The following is a 25,746-nucleotide window of genomic DNA, read 5'->3' on the forward strand; positions in this document are numbered from 1 at the left end:
TATGTGTTAACTGAAACTCATCATAGAATCAGGAGATGGCAGGGGCACATTGGACCAACTTCTGCAGCATGCTCTCCTAAGAAAGGATATACTATGCCTATGGCTGCCACTTTTATTCTGGCCCCGCTCCTCTAACTGCTATGTGACTGATGGAAGTCGAACAAAATTTCCTTGCATGAGTTGAATTTCTCCCAGACAGGTCTCTGTGAAAAAAGAAACTACTGCAACCATATTGTAGCACATAGCTGCACAATGTCATACCCAAGTTAATGTGACAAATATTTACAATTTCAGAATATCCATCAATTTGGTTGGCTGGCTGCACCCTCATGACTGCTTCACATGAGATTTCAGAGTTGAGCAAACCTAGCATATGTCTATGCTGTGTTATACCAGTGGTAAAAAGCACTGCTTATTTACATGTCAATATTCCCTTGTATGACTGGTTTTCCAAGCATTACAGTTCCACTCCCTTCCTTTCTTCCATGTCTCTCTCACCCCTGACATTTACATCGATGGACAAAGAATCAGTATGTAGAATGGTTAGAGTACAGGGCTACAGCTGGGGAGACCCGGGTTCAGATCCCCACTCCGCCATGAGGAGTGCCAGTCACAAAATCTCACCTTAACCTACTTCGCAGGAGAGAACCATATACTCCTCAGCTCTTTGAACCAAAGGCAGGAAATAATGTACAAACAGGTAAACAGCATATGCTGATAAATCTGGCCAATTCTGCAACCGTAAGAAGGAAAGCTAGATAAAGTCAGAATGCAAGGAAGAAGAGAAGGTAGCAATCGGGAGGAGAAAAGCGAGGCTAGAAGGGGGCATTCATAAAGAAAATACAACACTAGATTAAAGGGACTTCTGAGCAAACACGATAGGATGCCGTGGTTAAGACAACAGAAACATGGAGATGATAAAGGAAAGTGGGAACTAATAGATCCCTCCCCGCGAAGATGGTGCCTACCTGCCCAGAGCCTTAAATGTTTCTGAAGGCTTCTACCGAGAAGGGAAAGCAATGCAACCGTATGCATACACCTTTGAACTCAACGGGATCTACTTCCACGTAAGCATGCATAGGATCGGGCTGTTAGGTTATACTTGGAAGTAAATCCCCTTGTAAATGCTCTCAAGGAAATAGGTGTAAGGACTAGGGTTCTGAAGGGCGATTTCGGTCCTTTGGAATGCCACAGGCCCTGCTTTCCTTCCGAATACTTGAGCCGAGGAGCAGAATGATGATGCCTGCATAAAAAGGCAGTGCTTCGCGAAGGCCCTTGGTGAAGTTAATAACGACGGCCGCCTCTTCGCCAGCGCTGTCCCTTTAAGGAGCGTCTCCTCACGTCAAATTGCATCAGGCACGCGCGCGTTTCCCCGGGCTCGGGCTACCTGCCTTCCTCTTTCTCCTTTCCCCCTCCTTCTTCGTAGGCGCGCTCGCTGCCGGGACGGGCGTGCACGCTCCCTCAGTCTCGCTAAGGCGGAGCTGGATGAGGGGCGCGCTCTCTCACCCGGCCAGTCGCGTGGTCTCCTTGCTTCTCCATATTGCTGCGGCGGCATTACTGGAGACGGGGGAGGGGGCACGCTGGGGTTGGGTTTCAAGGGTGGGGGGAGGAAGCCGGTGGCTCGAGCTCCCCCTTGCTTCGGGGTGCGCACCTACCTGAGGAAAGGGTTGGGGGTTAAAAGGCGAGAGAGGGAGGGACGCCTTGGGCTCGGTGAGGCGATTTTGGGAAAGGGGAGTCGGCAAAGTTTGGGGCGGGCGTGTGTTGTCCAGGGAGAGCCTGGAGCAGGGGGGACGAGGCGGCTCTGTGGAGGCGCAGATGGCTACCCAGGTGGAGGCTCTCCTGCCCGCGAACACCCTACTGCCCTCTGAGGAGCACGGGCTGGTTATCAAGAAACCTCAGGAGAAAGGAGAACACCTCATGCACCAAGGAGAGAAGGCCAACGCCGACGAGGGCAAGGGGGACGGCCCCGACAGCTGCAGCAAGGAAGGCAGCGGCAACGTGGGGGAGCATCCGCGACGAAACGGGGCCCTCCTGAAGCCACCCAGCATCAAGCAGCAGAAGGAGGACAGTAACAACCAGGAGAAGGAGAACCTGCTGCACCAGAGGAGCGGCGGCATAGAATCGAACCGGCTGCCCGGCGAGGCCAGCAGCGGCGGCGAGGAGGGCGGCGACCAGGGAGGAGTTGGGCGCCAGGAATTCATCGAGGCCCCCCCGCCCAAGGTGAACCCTTGGACTAAGAACGCCCCTGTGGCTTTGGTCACCCTCAACGGACAATCTCCCCCAGGTGGGTAGGAAGGGGCGCGGGTGGGCGGGAGAGCGAGAGGTGGTGAATGATGAGGGCCTCGTTTTGATACGGCGAGGAAGAGTCGGCTGCTCGTGGTGGGCAATCCTTCCTCTGCAGTATGGTGACATTTTCTCTTCACCCCCCCCATGGAACTCCACCCCGTCTTTGTCCATCTGCACCCACTCTGCTGTACCTTACCTCGCCCTGCGCTCTTTGATCCGTTTTGTAAAAAGCACAGAATCGAAGGCAGGCAAATGGAGGTGGATGAAAGCATGGGACGGGGCTTTCGAAATCGAGCGTGAGAAATCTAGGCCTTGCTTGTTAGGAAAGACGCCCGCGCTGGGCATGGATAGAACTGCCTTTTTAAAAAAAAGTGTCGTTCCCCCCCATGCCTCCCTCTTTCCGGCGTGGTTGATATGGGGATTGGACTTTTCCTGTGGTATTGAGGCGCCCGTAAAGTGAATAGATCTCTCCTATGTATCACCCTTCAATACGGCGCGCGCGCGCACACACACACACGCACCCGTTGTTGCAGTATTTAACAGATTGTGTTTAATAAGCGTGAGTTATAGAGATTCCCCACGCTGCTCCCTTTTTCTAAATAGTCCTAGTTAAATGGCGTGGGGTTGGGTGAAGGCTAAGAATATCGGCAGGCTAAACGTTAACCCAGTACAAAGTAGATCAGCCCAACGTCTTTAGCATCTCGGCATGGACGGGGTGGGTGTGGGGGTCGTCTTGGGTGTAGCAAACTGCGGCTTCCCTTCAAACTGGGAGGGGAAGATTTAAAACATAGTTTTGTTGCTTTTTTTTGTAAACCGTCAAACATTTGTTTTATGTCAGGGTAGGGTGGGGTGGGGCAAGAGAAAGTGACCAGCCGACAGCTGGGGCCCCTTTGAGAGACCTGAAGGCGTAAAGAGCATGTGTATACAGTACAAATTCCGGAAAGGCCCCGAATCCTGACTAGCGAGGCAGTGGGCCATGCGGCTCTGGTGGGACTGGGAAAAGTAGCGCGTTTTCGATTATTTCGTGGCGTTGTTGCGGCGTTCTAGGCCCGGTAGAAACGTGCCGCTGGCGACGGTTTGAGTGTTCCTTCTCTCAATGCCCCGCCGCCCAATGGCTAGGCGTGTGTGCCGCCGCGGTCTGTGCTTCCTCCCCTTTCCCAGCATTCCGCTGCAGCAAAGGCAACGTGGTTTTCTTTCGAGGCGAACATGTGATTTCTGTGAGCTCGCCGTGGGCCTTGCTTTTGGACCTCTTTCCCCCCGGCATTGCTCGTGCCTTTTTATTTTTTTTGCTTGAGCTCCGGAGAAAAACCTCTTCGGGGCCCCAGCACGTTTGTCGAGGGTGACAGTGAAACCTCCGCCAAAGGAACGAGAGCAGAAAAAGATTAGGCCTCTTGACTCCTTATGTTAACGATGTTCCCATGAGTGGATCGGTCCTCTGTATTGCCGTTTCTTTTTACATAACCCGAGAGGCACACGTGTTATCATAGTATAGGGTAACGATACTGAGTGTGGGACAAAGGTATTCTGAACGCCCACGTGGGCTTAGGCCTTTCTACGTTAATGCTGCTGGGCTTTTCATTCTTCTGTGACTTAGTGGGCTAGTAGTGTGACATTTAAACCTTCAGTCCAGCTTCTCAGTGAATTCGTATTTGGAATTCAGTGAAATGCTCTATTCCTCTATTCCTAGCATTGAATCTGGGTGAAGACTGGGAAGAGGGGTTGCAGGCCTCAGTTTGAAAGTTACAGCAAATTTCTCTTCACCTTTTGATATATATATATAAATGACCTTAAAGAAATTCGTATCTCCCCCTTCCATATGTTCTTGGATAATATGCAGGGAGGAGGGACTGAATTTACTACACAACAGATTTCTAAGCTTACATTTGTTGGCTTGTAGGTGGGAAATCTGAACTTTTTAAAAACACAATCCAGAAAGCAAGCAATTTTAAACTGCTATCTTTATTGAATTTAAGCTTTCAGTGTTGTTTAGATCATTACCAAAAGCAACACCAGGTTGTTCATGAATGCTTGTACTAAGTTATATGATGAATCATCAAGTTTTACCAACTCCGGGAAGATGCACTGCTCTGCAGCACCTACCTGAAATACTATCTTTCTCTCTTCAAAATTAGGGTGTGGTGGTGCTTATTATCACAAATGCAATGTCATGAGAATAGTTTTAATAATGCTATTCAGTCCAACTGTATCAACTTCTCATACGCAGCCTGATAATGAGTCTTCTGGAGGTTAAAGTCCTAGTAGACAGTTTATAGCATGTTGTGTATAATATTTAGTGTACTTGGAATGCTTCATGTGTTAAGCAAGTTTGGTGAATTACTTATTTGCTTTACTCTTGCTGCTAAGATACCTTAACAGAAATGCATGTTTTAAACTCTTGATTACTCTTTTATAGATACATATTGATCATGATAATAGAGCCTATTTTAAACAGTGCTATAAATATATACTGTTCATAAATAAGAAATGTAACTCTTATGAAAGGAAGATGTATCTCTTGTGCTTAAATTTTTCAGGATCCTGGAAACAATCTGCAAAGTTAAGTTATTTTCAGCATAGTCTGTGAATTCCTATAGGGAACAATTCACTTGCACAGTGGGCACTTTACCTACAAATGGAAGTTCTCTATAGGATTTAATAGTTTTGTTCATGACCTTGCCCTTACAGCCATATTGAGCACACAGGTACTTCCCATAACCTCATACTGCTTTCTCTTTGCCTGATGCAAGTACAGATACCTTGCAGTGCATGGAGATGGAGGACTGGACAGGAATATGGGAGGTAATTGCAAATGTTTCTTTTCCCCAATGCCTTGTTCTCAGGCACTATATGCATGGTAAAAGTGGATCATGCTTGTAATGTTTAAATCCATTTTTTGTCGGGCTGTCTAAAAGGCCTGCTAAAGCAAATGCTGCAAGCATTTCTGCTTCTTGGTAGCAATTATCATAATTCACACAATACTAGCTTGGGCAAATTCTGCTTTTTCGGCACTGTTTTTTCTGCTGTTTTTTTAATTGCAACATAAACATGATAGTTGGAGATATCAAATTGGACTAAGCAGTGATTGAGAACTGATGAACTTCAGAGAAATAAATTACTTGAATGTTTTAAGGTGGCTATCTTTTTATAGCATGTTGCACAAATTTTAAAATGGCCATGTGTTGTGTGCAGGCATCTGGAAGCTTGCTGTATTAGTGTTGTCTGCTTGAATATATTTGTGTAAACTTCCTGAAGTTTCTCAGCTTAGAAAAAGCTTTGTGTATTGTAGTATTGATTTCCAAAGCTGCAGATTGGCAAAGGCAGCTTTATTTTTATATTGCATAGAAAATTTACCCATAACAGATTTGGAAAAACAAAATGCTATATGGAATAGTCTATAATTTGTGTCAAACTAGTAATGAGTTATGAAAGAAAGGGCCTTCTAATATTGAAATCTTTATGTGATAAATGTTTATCAAAATAATTTTACTAGAGTGGATATTTGGGAGAGGAGGATTATTGTGGGAGCCAAGCTGACAGCAGAGCAACACTAGAGCTTTGTCATTGAGATTCTGTTCTCAGGCTAATTCCAATCACATACTAGTCCCTGGAAAGTCATATTGAGTTGGATTTTCCAAGAGAAAAGCAAATCGGTTCTCTTCAGTGCTTACCATGGAGGGTACAGTGAAATAGTTCTAGCAACTGTTTTGGCCCTCTGGCCTGAAATCTTCACCTCTTATTGTTAGAGTATGTGGATAAAAACACTAATATAATAAATCAGTGATTACTTTAATCTCCTGCTGTATTATCCTATCTTGTAGAACTTGAGGCGGTTTACATAGATGCTACAGCAGTCTCTGATCTAGCCACTGACTGGGTGCAGACCTGCTTAGTTTCAGCAAGGTTGCTATGTCACGTCCCTTCAGACCATACTTGAAGCTTATGTTTTAATTCAGCCATAACACCAAATCATGGTTTGGTGCTACAAGAATAAACTTTGTGCTCGATTTAAAATGCAAACCAAGATTGCAAATCTCAAAGCAGGCTCTTAATCCTGATTTCAAGGACAGGCATGAATCATAATTGCCCAGCTTCTACATAATGGGAAATTGATGGTTTATGATAAAAAGGAAGTAACATTGGATTAGTGTGTATAGGGAGGAGGAAGGGTGCTAGCACATGGCTCATTCATGTAATACCAAACCATTGTTGAGCCCTATGTGTGAACCAACACTATATGTGAAGAACTCTTGACTGTCTTGAAAAGCGGGCATGGTATCCTAAAATGATAATGAAGCTTTTCAGCTTGCTGTTTGCATAGTGGGCAAAAATCAGAAGGGGTCATGCAGAAAGTGTAAAGTTATTTTCAGGCATATCATAGCAGTGCCCAAGACAACTTGATAAAAAACGGTTCGGATAGTATGCATAGCTCAGCTTGTTTTCTTCCTACTTTCTAGCAATTGAAAAGTTTTTAAAAATGGAAAAACTTAAGTATTTGAAATTTCCAGGAAACTTATAAAGGGCAACTAAACAAGCACATGTGGTATTAGGCAACATAGGGAATGGTTGTATAATATAAACATGCAATATCAAATTTGATGCCAAAGGATAATGATCTTTTAGATTGTGTTGCTTACAAGAAAGTCTTTAAGTAATGGTGCTACACTGCTTGGCATCAATAGGATACCATCTGGAAAGTCAAGTTCATTTTGAGGGTGGGTTAAAAAGGTTTATAGAAGGCGCAGTCATGGGCTAGGTATCTTGACAGCCTGGTACCATGCATGTATGTTGAGAGTCCCATTGTGTTCGATGGGATCAACACTCAACATGCATAGGAATGGGATTGCTGTTAAGGCTGGTGGCAAGTAGACTGGCAGCTCTCAAATATTGAAAGGACTTTGTTATAAAAGACAACAATTTGCTGTGTGGTAGAGTTGGATTAGACAGGAATCTGTATATGAGCAAGTCAGCAATGGGATATAGACCTGCTTGGTGGCTTTTGAGCAACAGATTGAAAAAGCATCTATTGTAGATGCTTTGGGTGCAATATACTTGGTTTTATGGTAATAAAAAACAAAATTTAGAAACTGCTTGACTGTTGTGGCTTCAAATCCTAGAAATGAGAGGAGTATCTATAATTCCTTGGGCTTTCATAGTACTGCATTTTTGTTGCCCACCATGGATTAAGTTACACCAGATTAAGGTTGCAGTCCTATGCAGAGGTTAGTGAATGGAGTTTATTCACAAACATGTTTAGGATCAGGCTGTTTGATTGTAATGGAAAGAGCGTCCTTTGGGTAGTAGGTTAGACCAGGATAATCAGAAGGTAGGTCAAAGCCAAGATTTGTGGTAGATCATCTACTTGCCTCATGATTGTGGAAATTCTTCTGGATTTGGTAGACCTTTTAATTTTAGTGAGGCACATCATAGGCTGTCATAACACAGATCAGTTATACTTTAATTATTTAAAAGGTCCTGAACATGCACACGCTGTTGCTCTGTAAACTTAGAATTTTTCTATGTCATTTATCCTGGGTCTTGCAGTTGATGTTGGGGTGTGTGTGGTTGCTTTGTCGCCCCATCCTAATATGGTGATATGTGAGGAGGCCTTCTGTGTTGTGGCTCCCCAAATCTGGAGTGCCCTTTCCCTGAAGTTCAGACAGTAGAGACTCTGATAGGTTTCCACCAACACCTAAAAACAATCTCATTCTCCCAGACATTTTTTGGTTTTATTCTTGTGTTGTTCCACAATTACTTGTTTTATTGCGCTGTTTTTAATAATTGTTATATTGTGTGTGTTGTTGGAAACAACCCTATGATCATGTTGGTGTGAGGAAGGATGATCTACAAATTGGAGGACCTTGAGAACCCATTGGGACTTTCCAACCTTATAATGTTCTTAATTTTGCAAAGAAGATTTCTGTGCAGTTTATTACTAGTGCAGTTAGCTTATGAAGAAACCACCATTTTTGTTTCTGTATTTCTGAGAATAAGTATTGTGCCACCTCTGATGCAGCCTGGTGTATGAATGAGAAGAGTCACAGTTGCTCAGTCAATCACCAACTAAGTTTTAAAAATGTTTATGGTTTTTCATGGGTTTAAAAATTTATTTTTTATCTTGTGCTCTTACAAGTATATGAAACATACTTGTTAGGAAAGTATTTCTAGTATAGATGTTGCTCACAAGAAAATTTTCTTTTCTTCTAAGGCTCACAAGGAGCCAATTGTTTTATTTCCCTCCCCCTCCGCTGTGATTTTGTAGGATAAGGTGTTCTTCTGTAAGGACACATCTTTGCTAATCCTAATCTTAAAAGTTTAAATCCTAGTTGTTTTCGTTTGGAAAGGTTATTAAAATGACACATGACTCCAGAAAAGTGAGAGCTGAAGTGCACTTGCCTCAGTTCAGCCATGAAACAAATCTCGCTAGTTGTGTGAGACCTGACAACAGCATGGGAATTCCTTAGTTGAGGGTTGCATGCAGCCATTTTTCTGCAATGTGTCACGCTATAACAGTACTGTGGATGGGACTAGATAAACTCCTTGGCAGCAGGTTTTGCCCCTCTGTGATGCACTGCAGTATATTTTGTTGGCTTTGATTAACCGTTCAGATGTTGCTGGGTTGCAACTCCCATCATTCCTGACCATTGGCCATGCTAGTAGGTTGATGGGAATTGTGGTCCAAAGCTTCTGGAGGGCACCAGGTTGGGGAAGACTGATTGAGTGATTTAGAGCATTGTTGAATTCCACTCCATGAAATCTCTGAAAGCTACTGTGCTTAGTGCTTATTCTGAAAGTTAAAAGTTCTGTTATTTAAAATAGTTGATTTGGTTATGGTCTACTCCTCAGGAGTGGTTTCACTTCTTAATGTTTGGCACAAGTGAGTTGGGTGGAATTTCTTCTTTTGAAGTACAGTAGGGCCCCACTCATATGGCAGGTACCGTTGCAGGCCCCTGCTGAAAAGCGAAAACCACCGGCAAGTGGGGCCCTACTCAGCTGTAGCGCGGGAGCTCCAGCCACTACAGCTGATCGCAGACTCCAGCTGATCAGTTGGAGCGCGGGGAGCTCCAGCCGCTGTGCTACAGCTGACAGGGATCAGCTGGAGCACTCGAGCTTTCCGTGCAACAGCTGATCAGCTGGAGCGTGGGGAGCTCGCACGCTCCAGCTGATCTGTCAGCTGTAGTACGCAAGCTCCCTGCGCTAGAGCTGATTGCGCACTACAGCTGATCAGCTAGAGCACGTGATCAGCTGGAGTATGGGGAGCTCCAGCCACCACGTTACAGCTGACAGCGATCAGCTGTAGTGCGGGGGCTGGAGTTCCCCGCGCTACAGCTGATTGCCCCACTGGCACCGCCATATTAGCGGAACTCCGACAAGCGGGGCGCCGACAAGTGTGGGCCTACTGTACATCAAATGTCAGTTTTTCTCTTTAATATGCCCTTTTATTTTTATTTATTTTTATTTTATTACATTTCTAGACCGCCCTATAGCAGAAAGCTCTCAGGGCGGTGTACAACAAATAAAATCACAATTAAAATATGAGCAAGTGTGAAAAATATAACATGATAAAAATCCGAAATAGAATTGCCATGAGTTTATAAATTAAAATCCATATTAGGTTTAAAATTAAATTTAAAATGTTTAAAAAGCCTGGGCGAAAAGGTAGGTTTTTACCTGGCGCCGAAAAGATAACAAAGAAGGCGCCAGGCGTATCTCGTCTGGGAGGGCATTCCATAGTTCGGGGGCCACCACCGAGAAGGCCCTAGATCTAGTTGTTGATCTCCGGGCCTCTTTATGAGTTGGGACCCGGAGAAGGGCCTTCGACGTCGAGCGTAGTGAACGGGTAGGTACATAGCGAGAGAGGCGTTCCACCAGGTATTGCGGTCCGATGCCGTTTAGGGCTTTATAGGTAAGAACCAACACTTTGAATCTGGCCCGGAAACATATCGGTAGCCAGTGCAGCTGCGCCAGGACAGGTGTTATATGGTCAAATTTCTTTGTCCCAGTGAGAACTCTGGCCGCAGCATTTTGCACTAGCTGAAGTTTCCGAACCGTCTTCACAGGTAGCCCCACGTAGAGTGCATTACAGTAGTCCAATTTAGAGGTTACCATAGCATGGATAACTGAGGCGAGATTCTCCCTGTCCAGATAGGGTCGTAGTTGGGCTACCAGCCGAAGCTGGTAGAATGCATTCCGTGCCACCGAGGCTACCTGAGCCTCAAGTGACAGGAGCGGATCTAATAAGACCCCCAAACTACGTACCTGCTCCTTTAGGGGGAGTGTAACCCCATCTAGGGCAGGTCGAACGTCAACCATCTGGGCAGAGGGCCCTCCCACCAACAGCATCTCAGTCTTGTTAGGATTGAGTTTCAGTTTATTAGCTCTCATCCAGCCCATTATCGCGGCCAGGCAGCGGTCTTTAATATGCCCTTCAGTTTTATTCTAGACCTTTGCTGTGTGCACTGTTTGTTCAAGAGGAACTGTGGAATGTAATGTTGAATGAAAACTGATTCATGGCATGCTGTTTGTTGTTCTCTAGAATAATCCTAAATCTGTAGGATTTCCAACTGTAAATAATTTATCTGCCTCTCATTCAACTATTTCTACTCTATCCTTTGGTTTGTTTTCACAGAAACTGACTGGGTGTTTGCACTCCAAGCCATAATATATTTATTTGGAAGTGAGTGTTACTGGTTTCAGTGTGATTTCCTTCCAAAATAACTATGTTTAGCATTTTAGTTTTATGGTTACTTTAAGAAGAATAAACGTGAGTATACTCCCCAGCAATAGGTGTGCAGGGGTGCTTAAAGTTATTTAAAGGGATGGGAAACAAAGGATGTTTCCAAAGTTTGTTTTTGAAAACTTTGTATTTAATACTTTGACTCTAGGTGATGATCAGGGTGGGGTTGTGACTTCTGCAGCCCTCACATTCTAATTGTAAACTCTTCTGAATTGAAACAAATTCAGCACTACATGTTCTGTATGTGATTATTTTGCATGGTAAGGATGGGATTTTTGAGATGAGATGGCTGAAGATGCATTTTTCTTAAATAGGTATTCCATTAGATGAAAGTGATATAAGGACAGTCACAGTGGTGTAATTTTCTCCTCTCAGAATAATCCTCATTTGCTGCATGTATGAGACCCAAGATTTAGTCTCGGGCGTTTTGATTTGAGAATTTTATTAATAGTTATATGGCACTCTGAACAAAATGCTCTGTATACCCTTTTTTAGTATTCCTTGTAACACACCTATAAGGTAGGCCAGTATCTCCATTTTGCTGATATAGGGAGGACACAGTGGTTTACATAAGGACATTCCAAGTTTATAGTTGAGCTGAAATTTCAGTTGCTCTGGATCAGGTCATATTCTTTTTATTTTACCAGGCCTTTGAAGGAGCAGGATGGGTCATTGAGTTGGACTTCACTTTCCGATTCATCCCTGTGCTTTCTGAGTGGCCTTTGACAGAATTCTGGAATCTTTGCAAGGGATATGTCTGGGATTTGAACAGCGGTGATTCCTTATGAAGCTGTAGCATATGCTATGCATGCTGGATTTGTGTACATGCTGATAATTATGTCTGCTTCAGTTCTAGTCAGTGGAGCAACAATATTAAGATGTGCCATTTTGAGGAAGAATGAGGTAAAAATTATTTTAAGTGCCTTGCAGAAAAAAAGTAGTATAGGAATAACAGAAAACTTATAGTGGGTTTGTAGAAGGCCTGACTGATACCTTGCAGAGTTGACCTCAACACATCTCCCTATTCTGATCCTCCTGTTCAAGATTGATCTTTGCACAAGATGGCTCCTACTTATCTGTTCGGTTACAGTATTTGTATACTTTTCTTTTTATAGATAAGCCTTCTGATGGGAAGAGCAGTTCAGTTGCATTGTAGTCTTTTATATCTGGCTATGATGCACACTATACATAAAGGAAAGATCACCTGTCAATTTTGGTCATACATTTGACTTTTCTGATTTGCTGTGGTTTACTCAGTTTGATCAACAGACTTGCATCAATAATTCAAGAATTAAATCACTGACTCAGGAAATCCTAGTATACCATACCTATTTAAAATGGGGAAATAATTGAAATCTTGGTGATTGGCTTCCTGCAAATACAAAGACCACATTGTATTGTTTGATGAAGGGATTAATAGGGGAAAACAAAGTTGTATTGTGGTCTAGCAGTGCAGTTATTTAAACCAGCTGTTTTCTTGTCTGAGCAGACAATAGCTGATAGGACCTGGAAGCTGAATATTGCTGTTGGACGAATTGATTAACTGAGCATTGTGAAATGATTGGTTATATGCATAGAAATATATTTGGAAGGGCATAGAGGAAGGCACATAGGACTATCACCAGAAAGAAGGAACTCAATCTTGAAAGTTGAAACAGTTTGGGGAATTGCATGTGTGGGTCATAGTTTACTATGTATGACTTTCTAAGTATGCTGGTATGTTTAGACTGTAATTGGCTATAGTTAAGATGTGTAATGATGAAGGATGCTTTCTGAAAGAAGCTGCTAGTTGTCGCATCTAGTGTGTGCAATATGTTGTAATGTGGTGATATTGTATGGTGGTGGTTAGAGCTGCATATCTTAAAACTAAAAGACTTAATCTTGCATCCATAGGGCTGACTGGTATTTTTAAGCTATATGGGCAGGAACTCGTTGATCAGCATCAAAAGCTTTTGCATTTGGTGAGGATTTGATAGTGTGGAAGGGGAACATTGATAAAGAGTGCTGTTGCATAGACCTTCACTGTAAAATGAAAAGTTTATGTTAATAGTTTTGAGGAACATCACAGAAAAGAGTGACGGGTGTCTATTCACGCTGAATGAGGAGGGGTAGAAGTTAAGCTGCAGTTGACTTCTACTTGTTAAAATGTTTGGCACTGTACATGAGCTAAAGGTCTGAAGTTTGCATAGCTTAACTTCATCTTGTTGTAGCAGGTATTGTAGCAGTCTTACATATTTTCTCTGCGTTCGGTTGTTTCAGTGAAGCCCTTACTCAATTTGTTTCTGAAATGTGGCTTGTTAGCTAGTGGAGAGGTATTTTACATATAAAGTTCTTTATGGCTGCTTTCACACTGCACTTTATTACATTATTCTCATGATTTCTTACCTGGTAATTTGCTCATTATATTTGATCTTTCACATGATAAATTATAACAGAAGTAATCTGTTTGAAGCTTGGGAACCTGGAAAATCAAGAGAGTTTTTCACTAGCTGCAGTCGCTCACATGACAGGCATCCCAGCATGCAGTGCATTCCTGCCCTTTATATGCACTTTTTTATCTCATGAAAGTTGTACTGGTACTGTGGTGTGGGTGCGGATAGCAGCAGCATTTCCCATACACTCCCATATGTCTATACAACTAATTTATATATAATCAGATGCTAAAGGGAGAGAGACAAGATTCTAGACCTACATAGTGGAGACCTACAGTGCACATGTGTATAATAGACGAGGGACTAAAACGACATTGTTCACTGCAGCTGTGTGAAAGACATTTGCACAATGCCGGTATATGGGCTGAAAAAGCTACTTTTCTTTAATGCAACAGGTACTGCAGTGTGAACGGAATTTGAGGAATTGGGACAGAAGTTTTAATCGGTTTTTTAATCGGTTAAACTAACTCAATAAGTCCTATGTCTGAAAGCAACCTATGTAAATATTGCTTGCTTTACAGGTAGCTTGTGTGCATGTGGCTTGTACCTAAAACAAGTGGCTCACAAATTGTGGGCAGTTGTCCTGAGTGGGTATCAGAAGGTCCAGGAAGGAAGAGGATCCTATGGAAGTAGAGTGCCTTATCTCAGTAGCACAGGCTTAATATTGTAGCAACTAAAACTCTTATGCTAAGTGTGAAAGCTGCAGAGAACGAGGAAACAAATGAAAACGTCTGGGCATAGCAGAGTTGTCCCCCCCCCCATCTTTAGGGGCGATGTCCTTTTCTAATTTGCTTGTAATCCCAATGTTGATGCCCCCCTCCACAGACACTTTCAAGCACGCATTGTCAGTGAGTGAGTAGTGGTCTGCATTTATATGCAAAGTCAACAAATTCTGACTGGCTTTGCAACTCAACCAAATACTTGTGATTAACATGGAGAGAGAGGCAGATCTTGGCCCTGATCTCACGCTGCACCTCTGTGCAAGAACAGAACATAATCTTTAGCATTTTGGGTTCCTCAGTAGTTCTATAAGGACCTCATGAACAAATGATGTATGGCAGGGATGGGGAATATCAAGCCTATGCCTGAAATGTAGGGCTGTCTCAAGGTCAGTCAGCTCACCTTCCTGATTCCTTGCTGTCCTCAAGTCCTCTTGCCTGTCCTTGAGCTATGATGGTGCCTCTTGCCTGGAAGGAGGATAGAAACGTTTGTGTGCAGAAACATTTGACTTTCATACAGCTGGAATGCAGCCTACCCTATAAAGGTAAGTTGTGCTTCTGTTGCTCTGCCTAACTTAGGGAAGGGCCATAACTCAGGGGTAGAGCATCTGCTTTGCATGCAGAAAGCTCTAGGTTCAGTCCCTGGCATGTCCAGGTAGGGCTGGGAGAGACTTATAGAATCATAGAATAGTAGAGTTGGAAGGGGCCTATAAGGCCATCAAGTCCAACCCCCTGCTCAATGAACAAATCCAAATCAAAGCATTCGAAACAGATGGCTGTCCAGCTGCCTCTTGAATGTCTCCAGTGTTGGAGAGTCCACTACCTCTTTAGGTAATTGATTCCATTGTCGTATGGTGCTAACAAGAAGTTTTCCCCGATGTCCAGTTGAAATCTGGCTTCTTGCAATTTGAGCCCTTTATTCCGTGTCCTGCGCTCTGGGACAATTGAGAAGAGATCCCGGCCCTCCTCTGTGTGACAGCCTTTCATGTACTTGAAGAGTGCTATCATATCTCCCCTCAGTCTTCTCTTCTCCAGGCTAAACATGCCCAGTTCTTTCAGTCTCTCCTCATAGGGCTTTGTTTCCAGTCCCCTAATCATCTTTGTTGCCCTCCTCTGAACCTGTTCCAGTTTGTCTGCATCCTTCTTGAAGTGTGGAGATCAGAATCGGACGCAGTATTCAAGATGAGGCCTAACCAGTGCTGAATAGTGGGGAACTAGTACTTCATGCAGTTTGAAAACTATACTTCTGTTAATGCAGCCTAATATAGCATTTGCCTTTTTTGCAGCCACATCACACTGTTGGCTCATATTCAGCTTGTGATCAATGACAATTCCAAGATCCTTCTCACATGTCGTATTGCTGAGCCAAGTATCTCCCATCTTATAACTGTGCATTTGGTTTCTTTTTCCTAAGTGTAGAACTTTGCATTTATCCCTGTTGAATTTCATTCTGTTGTTTTCAGCCCAATGCTCCAGCCTATCAAGGTCCCTTTGAATTTTGTTTCCGTCTTCCAGTGTATTAGCTCTGTCCCCCAATTTTGTATAATCTGCAAATTTGATAAGCATGCTTTGTACCTCCTCATCCAAGTCGTTAATAAAAATGTTAAAGAGTACTGGGCCCAGGACCGAATCCTGTGGTACCCCACTCGTTACTTCTGCCCAGTTTGAGAAGGAACCATTGATAAGCACTCTTTGAGTATGATTCTGGAGCCAACTGTGGATCCATCTAATAGTTGTTCCATCCAGCCCACATTTAGCTAGCTTGCTAATCAGAATATCATGGGGCACTTTGTCAAAAGCTTTGCTGAAGTCAAGGTATATTATGTGCACAGCATTCCCACAGTCTACAAGGGAGGTTACCCGATCAAAAAATGAGATAAGGTTAGTTTGGCAGGATTTGTTCTTCATAAATCCATGTTGGCTCCTAGTAATCACTGCATTGCTTTCAAGGTGCTTACAGATTGACTGCTTTATAATCTGCTCCAGAGTCTTTCCAGGGATCAATGTTAGACTGACTGGTCTGTAGTTCCCTGGTTCCTCCTCCTTACCCTTTTTGAAGATAGGGACAACATTAGCTCTCCTCCAACCATCTGGCACTTTACCAGTCCTCTTATGATTTTGCAAAGATAATAGAGAGCGGTTCTGAGAGTTCTTCAGCCAGTTCCTTCAATACTCTAGGATGCACTTTATTGGACCCTGGAGATTTGAACTTGTTCAAAGTGATTAGGTATTCCTTGACCATTTGTCTATCAATCTCAAGCTCCAGTCTTGCCCTTTGTACTTCATGTTTCCTGGGAGGGTCACAGACCCTTTTTTGGGAGAAGACTGAGCCAAAGTAGGAATTGAGCACTTCTGCCTTTTCTGTGTTATCTGTTATCATTTTGCTGTGGCACCGTTTCTTTTCTCTGTCTTTTACTACGGACATACCCAGAATCCAAATCTCTCACGTCTGCACCACCTTCATAGCCATTCATTCACATGGAGTATTTTTCTTTCCCTTTCTACTCCTCTTCTAAGTACTGGAAGGATGGATGAAAAAACTATCTGGGCCCCAAAGCCCTTGAGTTTCCCTCCCAGAGCTTCAAATCTGATGTGATTTCTTTATAGCTCTGTTTGGCAGTATCATTTGTTCCCACATGGATGAGGAGAAAGGGAAACCTGTCAGTGGAGTGGGCTTGATGAGTGATGGCAACCCTTCCGTCAGATCTCTTAATTCGTCCTCCTGGTAGACAGCATATCTGGCGAGTCCACAGATCTTCTTGGCATACTTGGGGTTTGATCCCACGCAGTAGGGAGTCTCCCACTACTAGTACTCTTCTTGTTGTGGGGCGTGTTTTCCTTGTCCCTGCTTGATTGAGCTTCAGCCTGTTGCTTTTGTTGGATGGGGTCTCCTGTAATTCTTCCTCCACAGGCTGTCCTCCAGTCTCCTCCTCGAGTGGTTGAAAGCGGTTCCATAGTTCCATTGGTGAAGGGTGTCTTCTCACTCTTCTGCTCCTAACTGTCACCCTTTCCCACGGAGTTTCCTCCACTTTGTTGTTCCTCTCCAAAGCAGTCTCCTCTTCTGCTACCACATGTTGTTGCTCTTCCACTTCTCTTTGCTGCTGTTGTTCCAGCGTTCTGTCTAAGAACTCTTCATCTTCTCTTATAGTCCTCAGCATGACCACCTGCCGTTCCAGGCCTCTCACCTTTTCTTCCAACAGTGCCACGAGCTTGCACTTGTTGCACGTATATGCCATGCTTTAAGATCCTGGAGAGCCGCTGTAGATAATACTGAACTTGATGGATCAATTTGTAAGGCAGCTTCCTATATTCCTATGTGTTTTGCTCTGGCCACACCCACAACTGGTATGTGGCCCTTGGAAGATTTCCCATGAAGGAATGAGGCCCTTGGGCTGAAAAGATTCCCCATCGCTGATGTCTGAGATAAGCCCCACCCCTGATGGTGAAGTTTGCCCTATAAAGGTAATAAAGAGGACACATTTGCCTCATCTCTCCATGGGCTTTTAAATTAAAAATAATGAATGGAGCAGGCCTAGAAGTCATTCTTGTTGCCAGAATGAATTCATGGTTATTTTCGATAATGTTATTCAGTAAAGCTCAGTATTGTATTACAATTTTGATCACTTTTATGCTATTCGTTGACTGCTTTGTCAGATGCCCAAATTATTCTCCTTCTAATTTCTTGAACTTGGGGGTTGACTAGGATTTATAATGGTGAGTTACAGCTTTTCTGTTGATTTATTTTAAAAATGTTTATGCAATCCTTCAGTAACAACTCTCAGGTTGGTGTATAATATGTAAAAAGACAGTAAATATATAAAAACGTTTAAAAAATAAAATGGCAAAAGTGGCAATTAATACAAACTTGTGAAATTCAGCATATAGATAAAAATGTCATCAAGGTTGCTTAACAGTATATGTTAACAGTACAATACCTGGGCACATAAAAAGGGAGCCTGATGCCAAAATGGCATCAATGCTGATGCAGGGTAAGCTTCTCTGAGGCGGCAATCTGCATGTTAGGTGCTATGACCAAAAAGGCCCAGTCACCATCCACCTAACTTTAGGTGGCAAAGAGTCATGAAGGAGAATTTCAGACAATGACCATAAGGTTTGGGCAGCCTTGTGTGGTAAAAGGTAGTCTTTTATGTACCCTGGTCTCAAGCCATTTAAGGGGTCAAATCTTACTAGAATTTTCCCCTGCTCTGAAGCTCAGATTACAGGGTGTGTATCTTGCTGTTTAACAGCCTTTCAAGCACAGGGGCCTGTAAACATATGGTTTGGTTTTTTTAGCCAGCCATCATTTGTGATTTCACTAGTATCTTCCCTGGGACCTAATTGTGTGCCAGAGGACCAGGAAGAGGGGGTGGCCTTCACATTTCACATGGGGCTTTTGTGGAAGGAAACAAAAGCAGTGCTATTCAGTTTTATTGGTCTCGCATCCTGTAAAGCCAGCAAGAAGGAAGACTGGTCCCTTCCCCTTTCCAGAGTTTTCTGCACTTCATAGAGGGTACTTCCCTTTAGCAAGTGGGTAAGGGGATTCTTGGAGTCTTGCTTCTAGCCAAATAAAACTGCACTTCCTGGTTACGGATAGAATCTTGTGTAACATTAGTGAAGAGCAACTTAACTGCATGTTGATTCTTAAGGCGATTATAGGAGCACAGTTCTGTAAAGAAATTGGTGCTTATATTGAAACTCTGTAGATGTCCATGCATCCTAATTTCCTGCTGTAGCAGGAGTGTAAGTGCTGTAAGCTGATTCAGGTATTGTTCTCTAGAAAAACCTTGTGGCTTCTTGCTTAGTGTTTACAAGTTATCTCTGTGGTTTCTATCTCTTATAGTCCTGCATTGGGAAAACAGCATGACAACATAACGTGTAACTATTGGGAACACAGTCAAATGTTTAAATAGTGCTTTTTGTATACTGGATTGTTATTTAAACATAAAATGATACATAACATGTTAACAAACTCCAGACTTGTGGTACATTGAGTTAGGTAGAGCTCCTTTCGTGTAGGAACATAGGGAACTCCTTTATACCAAGTCAGACCATACTTAGACCATTGACTCAGTACTGAGCAGTAAGCTCAGTATTGTCTGTCCAACTGGTGGTGGCTCCAGGATTGCATATGGGAAAGTTTCTGAGCCCTACTTGGAGATGTTAGGGTTTGAACTGAGGTTCATTTGCATCCAAAAAACCATTGTGATATGACCCTTCCTCCACGTCCTCGCTTTTGATGTGTTGGTTTCACCTGTTATAACTGAAGGTGAGTCTGAGACAGGGAGTTCATCGTGGGCCAGGTTCAGACATTGTCAAAAAGTGGCTATTGGCAGCACCAATGTGAATTCATGATCCTCTGCAACCTTTCTCCCTCCCTTTCATGGTTTAAGATAATAATTTGCCATGCCATCTGAATTGGGCAGAGTGGTTTCTACTAATTTTATTCTAGTTTTATGTTCAGTTTTATTGTCCTTATATTGGTCTCTTACTATTTTAGAATATATACCATCCTGGGAGTTTTATGCTGAAGACTGACTTATAATTTTTACTATACATAAATAGTTTTCCATCCAAGGCAGGGATTCAGATAGCTACACTGTGCTTAGTTACCATAGTTTATCTGATTCAGATGTCACAGCAAACTATGCTTAGGAGAAAGTGTGCTTTAGGTCACAGGTGCTCCCAGTTGCCAAACCATTGTTTGGCTATGGCTCTTTATTGAGCAAAGTGAATACTTAAAAAAAAAAAGCAGTAATAGATGCAGAGTTAGCAGCTCCTTAATGTACAAACTGCATTGTTACAGTTGTGCTGGATTGATGGAGCAAATTAGCATTTTTGTTGAAAAACAGGCTTACAGAAAAAACACTTTCCTGAAAGAGGAAGAAAACAAGATATTTTACTCTTCTTAGGGGCCTCTGTCTCTAATCCTGTACCTGAATGTGTACATGGAATCCTTGCTTGATACTAGAAACATTAAGCCTCAAGAGAAGGTGGTGTGTGGTAAGAACTCAGGATGCTCCAATTCATATCTCTCCTCAGTCTGGACTCTGTGTTACTCAGGCTCCTACATACAATATGGGACAACATTGACCAACCTTACAAAGCTGTTCTCTATTACTGAGATAATGTGTAAACACTGGACCTGTGTTTCATTCAGTGTAGTAAGACTAACTGTAACCAGAGTCCTTCTGGTCTTAAGAACAAGATCCACATTAAGTGGTGTGACAGAGCTTCACTTGCAGTTTCTACCAGAGGTGACGGCTTTTCTGTTTGGAAATGGGAATGGCTGCTACTGAAACAGACTAAGAAAACCTCTGGCTACGTATGAGGCTCTTGTCTGTGAACGCCACAACTTCTAGAGAGGAGCAAGGATTGATGTCCTGCTGCAAAAAAGTCTCAGTCTTGCTAATGCCTGTGGTGGTAGAATGTATACAGCAGAACCTCTATGCCAGAATGAGCTTAGGAGTGATACTTCGTGTGTACTCAACAAAGGTAACTGTGGGGCTTTCTACTAACTTTGAGGGGAAAGCATTATGTTGTTGTGATAAAGTGACTTGGTGTCGGTTGAGCTGGTATTGTAGCATGGAATGTTGTTTATGAACATTCCAATTACTCAGGAAATAAAGCTGTCAATGCTTGCAGTCCTAAATCTATGAAGGAAGGAAATGTCAGTTTGATGGAGATTAAAATCTTGTAAACTCTATTGGCTGGACTAGCTTTGCAGGGTAGACTGAAGTGGGAAAGTGGTCCCAAACGGTAAGAGAAACTTAAGATCAGGATGGCTAGTGCTGACGTATTTGAACATAAACAAACATTATATCTTTGAAAATGTGCTCAAAGCCCTTCTAACATAGTGGTTCTTAATCTTTTTTGGGTCATGAAGTCCTTTGAGAATCTGATGAAAGCTGTAGACCCCATAAATAAATAAATACAATTTATTTTATTGCATTGGAAATGTGTTTTTGCACCCTGTTCACAGCCTGCCTGAAGCCCGTTGTCCATGCTCCACAGGTTAAGAACCCGTTTTTACATAAGATTGCAATACAATATAACAAACATTAAAATACAATAAAATAATGATCAGCAATCAAACATGTTGCAAACAGAAGGTAAATATTGTGTAGTACAATATAGTACAAAGGCCTGTCTAAATTAAAAGGCTGTTAACCCTTTTTGAAAGGAACGATAATGCAAATTTTGCAAACCTCTGAGAGGAAATTCTAAATTCAAGAGGCCATAAACTTAAAACTTTGACTGTAGCCTAGAAACAAATTGGTAACCAATGGAACACAGGTGTAATATTCTGTAGCTGGCCCTGTTTTGAAGCTGCTGGATTCTTGACTGTTTTCAAGGTCAGCTTCTGAGGCATTACTACCTTATTTTCCAGGAAGAGGTGTGGGTGGTGTACTGTATGAAGCTAGTAAAAGACACGTCTGACCATATTTGACAACTAGAGTATCCAATGGGAGACCTCTGTTCCAGGAGCCTAGATGTGAACCTTTTCCTTTAAGGGAAAGTGGGAATCCATCTGTGGAAGTTACATTCTGCACCCCATGAAGCACCCATGGTAGGTAACCATCTTGTGAAGATTTATTGCACACACCCTTATCAAATCCATTTGTGATTTCAAGCAATTGGCACCACTATTCCTGGCTCAGATGGCTAAAGAAATAGAGTTGGATGTCTTCGTATTGATGGCACCTCACTCAATTTCTGGACAACATCTCCCATTGGTTCCACGTTAAGACAAGATATGGAACTGGTATAACTTTCAACTGGCCCTGCTGTCATTAGTGGTAATATGGCACCCTAAATGTGCTTGCTAGGTTTCTACTATTGCAATTAATGGTAGCACCAGAAGCATTCCTCTCAGTTGGAAAAATGTGACAGTGGTGTCTTGCTCTTATGAAGAACATAGGAAGTTGCCTTACCGTTGATCTGTTTATCTCAGTGTTGTCTATACTGACTGGCAGAAGCTCTCCAGGATTTCAGTACCTGGAGATACTGGAGATCAAACCTGAGACCTTCTGCATGTAAAGCAGATGATCTGCCACTGAGCTGGAATTGACTGTAAAAAACGGTTTCTTTTAGTGATCACTCACAATAACCTTAACAGAAAGGAAAGTCAGTCCAATTCAAAGTTATTTGGATCTCAAGCTTGTGTGTATGAGCTTGTTTGTGTGATGAGCTTGTTTAATTTGTGCTTCTTTTTGTGGTACTGGCATAATCACTAGAGATTAGGTGCTTCCAGATTTGTCTCAATACTGATTCTGCAACCGCAAAAGAAATTGCTGTCAAATCTGTGCAGCTTGTTCTTTTGTAAAGCTAACTGTTAAGCAGGGCTTTGTTTGTAAAAACCTTGGTTGAAATTACTATTGCTAGTACACAGTTTTCTGTATAAAATTACGTATATGGTGTTCTGGAATACGTTAAACATCTTTTTTAGCGTTTGAATATGAAAGCAGCCCAGCTAGAAGGTTAATTTTTTTAGAAGTTTAGATTTTTGAATTTCATAAAGAAATAAACTTGCCACCTAACTTGCACAATCATCATGATACCACTAGGAAAATAACACAAAATAAGCTTCTTAAGGAAGCAAGTAAAATACTTTTGCCCTTAATTTGAAGGAGCTGCTATTCTAGAACACAATCCAAAAAGAGAATTGAAAATAAGTTTTGCAGGTGTGGTTGCCTACCCTGTTCCTACATAGCCTGTGGCAAGCTGGCTCTTGTTGAGAAAGGGTGCACCTGCAACAGCCAAGGCCAGCTGGGGTGGGATTAAAATAAAGGTCATATCCATGAGCACTGTGGGTGTGTTTTCCCTTTGTATCTGCTGGAAAAAGAGTATGAGTGCAGTTGGATACAGAAGTAGTTATTGGAGCACTCCTGTTCTTCTTCCAAACTGTGGCTTCTGTGTGTGCACTCTTGTTTTTTTTTTTTGGTGGGGGGGAATTACACATGGCAGCTGGAGGGCATTTTTCCTTGCCACACATGACCAAGTGAGAGTGTCTAATTACAAGGTTGTTCTAAATTACCTTGCACAAGTTATCTCCTGTGGCCCCAGTAATGATACACTTTTGGAGAACATTAACAATTCAGCCTTACCAGTAGTAGGTGGAACTCCTGAGAAGTGTCTTTGTATGTTTCGGAGAGAAGTTCAACATATTTTTTCAACCTTTGGAAGAGGCATCAAAAGGAACGCATGATTTGAAATAATGCTGACTAAAATGAATTTAGATGCTGGCTTTAGTCAAACAGTAAATTAAGCTATACAGGTAAGCCAGAATTGTCACCAAAATGTATATCAGGCTATTTTTTCCTAAACCTGAAATGTTGTCCTTTGACAGAAGAAGCAGTTTGCCTCTGAGTGTTAAATTGCTTCTGAGCAAACATGAAATGATTTGAAGTTTCACAAAAATCTTTTCTTGCTTTATCCCCAGTTTGTATTTTTGTCCTATTCTTTTGTAAGAGACTTCTTTTTACTTGATAATGCAAAGATACCTTTTCAGCTTTTAAATAAGACACAGAAGTTACTGAATCAATCCTATTTTACATTTATCCTAGCCTTCCCCCAATGGCATACGGTACTAATGATAGACCAACCCAAAACGTTGATCTTTCTCCAATTCCATCCAATGCGTGGCATGCTCTAATTTTCATGTGAAACTTGTTGAACCCTTCAGGTGTAAAGTGTCAGATTTTAGAATTTGGTAAACTTCAAAACTGTAATGGTTATCTTGAATGGTAGGTAGTTTTTATTCTTGAATCCCAATATTGCAAAGCCTGAACTGCCTGTATCTGCAGTAAATTATTGTGTAGAATTGTGTCATTTCATGGATGCTCAATTTATGACATTTCCCTTTTCAATTGAATGCCCTCAGGATATTTGTTATATTGAGAGGAAAAGCATCTGGCAGAACCAGTAGGTGATACAGTAGCATCTTGGGACTTTAGGTACTGCAAGTACTTCATGTGTAACCAGTATTAAAACTGGATAGACCTCAGGTGCAGTAGGGCATGCTTAACATAATCTGGCTTTTCCTTCCAGTGACACTCTTATGAAGAGCATGGATATATTATGAGAAAATTTGATAGGAGAAAATGCTATTATAGTCAATAGGACTGCTACAAAACAGTACAAAATGCTGCCTCTTCTCTGCAGCTAACTAAATGTAAATGTACTGCCTTCACGTCGATTCCGACTTATGGTGACCCTACAACTAGGGTTTTCATGAGGCTGAGAGGCAGTGACTGGCCCAAGGTCACCCAGTGAGCTTCATGGCTATGTGGGGATTTGAACCCTGGTCTCCCAGGTCGTAGTCTAACACCTTAACCACTACACCACACTAGCTCTCGTAAACACACTAGTTGTTACCATTAGCCACACCTGAAGGGCGAACGGGTTGATCTGCTGATCAGGTGGGAAATCTCTTTGAAGCGAAATAAAAAACACATCCCCTGGCTAATCCCATCAGGTTTTACAGTAAAAAGGGGCAGGGTTTAACTAGCGTCATATTCCCGGTTTTCAGCAAAGAGAGGTGGAGAGGTACTGGAACCGGCCGGACATGAGTGTGTTTCTGCCTTCAGAATCGTAGGCAGGATCCAGCAGAACATGAAGCCATTTTTGGTCACCGTTTCAATGGCTTAAACTCGTGTTGCTTATCTTCCTCTTTCCAATCTCTGAGACTAAAGTCCTGTGATCCTAAGCATGGTTAGGCAGTGGTAAGGCTGGACGAATTCAATAGCAGGTACTCCTCACTTAGCTCTTCCTAGGATTTCTTGTTTATACATATAAGATACGTCATGTCTCACCATGTCTCATATTTATTTATTTATACTGTGACTTCCTTAAAAACATCAAAGCGGTTTACAAAAAGTTAAAAAGGAAAAGGAAAAATGATACAATAAAATAATTAAAAATACAATAAAAACAAAGGTCAGCTGTTGCACGAAGGCACCTTCTTAATTGCCTGCATAAGCCTGGCATATGTGAGATTGATGTTTGTCTGCTTCGGTTATCTGCAGTTCTCACTGTTACAAACAAAGTCATCGTACATAAAACCATAACGAGAGCCTGCTGGTTCAGGCCAAAGGCCCATCTAGTTCAACCTTCTGTTCTCACAGTGGCTAAGGCCTATGGGAAACCCAGAAGCAGAACATGAGGACAACAGCACTCTGGGACATAGGAAATTGCCTAGCCTTATACTTAGTCAGCCCAATAACTGGTCAGTATTGTCTACACTGACTGGCATTGGCTCTCCAGGGTTTCAGACAGAAGCCTGTCCCTGTCCTACCTGGAGATGCCGGGGATTGAACCTGGGACCTTCTGCATGCAAGGCAGATGCTCTAAGACTGAGCTATGCCCCTTCCCCTATGCATTGTGTGAAGAAGTACATTCTTTTGCCTGTCCTGAATCTTCCAACACTCAGCTTCGTTGGATGGCCACAAGTACTAGTGTTATGAGATAAAAAGAAAAAATACTCCCTCTCCAGTTTCTCCAAACCATTGCAATGCCTAACCATTCTGATTAAACTGATTGCTAAATCTGTTGCCTTTTTATGTCCTGTAATGCCTAC

The 25,746-nt window shown here is 42.5% G+C and overlaps 1 protein-coding gene across 3 annotated transcripts in view; it reads left to right on the forward strand.

Moving 5' to 3' along the window:
* The first annotated feature begins 1,611 nt into the window (after positions 1-1,611).
* Positions 1,612-25,746, forward strand: part of LARP1 (La ribonucleoprotein 1, translational regulator) — a 122,395-nt gene continuing 98,260 nt past the window's right edge. Inside the window, exon 1 of one of the 3 annotated variants that reach the window (XM_061617454.1) lies at positions 1,612-2,284. In XM_061617454.1, the coding sequence (XP_061473438.1) occupies positions 1,816-2,284 (469 nt within the window). In that variant the 5' untranslated portion in view covers positions 1,612-1,815. Of the gene's footprint in view, positions 2,285-5,060; positions 5,086-25,746 lie in introns of those variants that run through there. The other 2 variants (XM_061617452.1, XM_061617456.1) reach the window with 2 other exon arrangements.

Source organism: Rhineura floridana, chromosome 3 (assembly GCF_030035675.1).
Source record: "Rhineura floridana isolate rRhiFlo1 chromosome 3, rRhiFlo1.hap2, whole genome shotgun sequence".
NCBI classification, from domain to species: domain Eukaryota; kingdom Metazoa; phylum Chordata; class Lepidosauria; order Squamata; family Rhineuridae; genus Rhineura; species Rhineura floridana.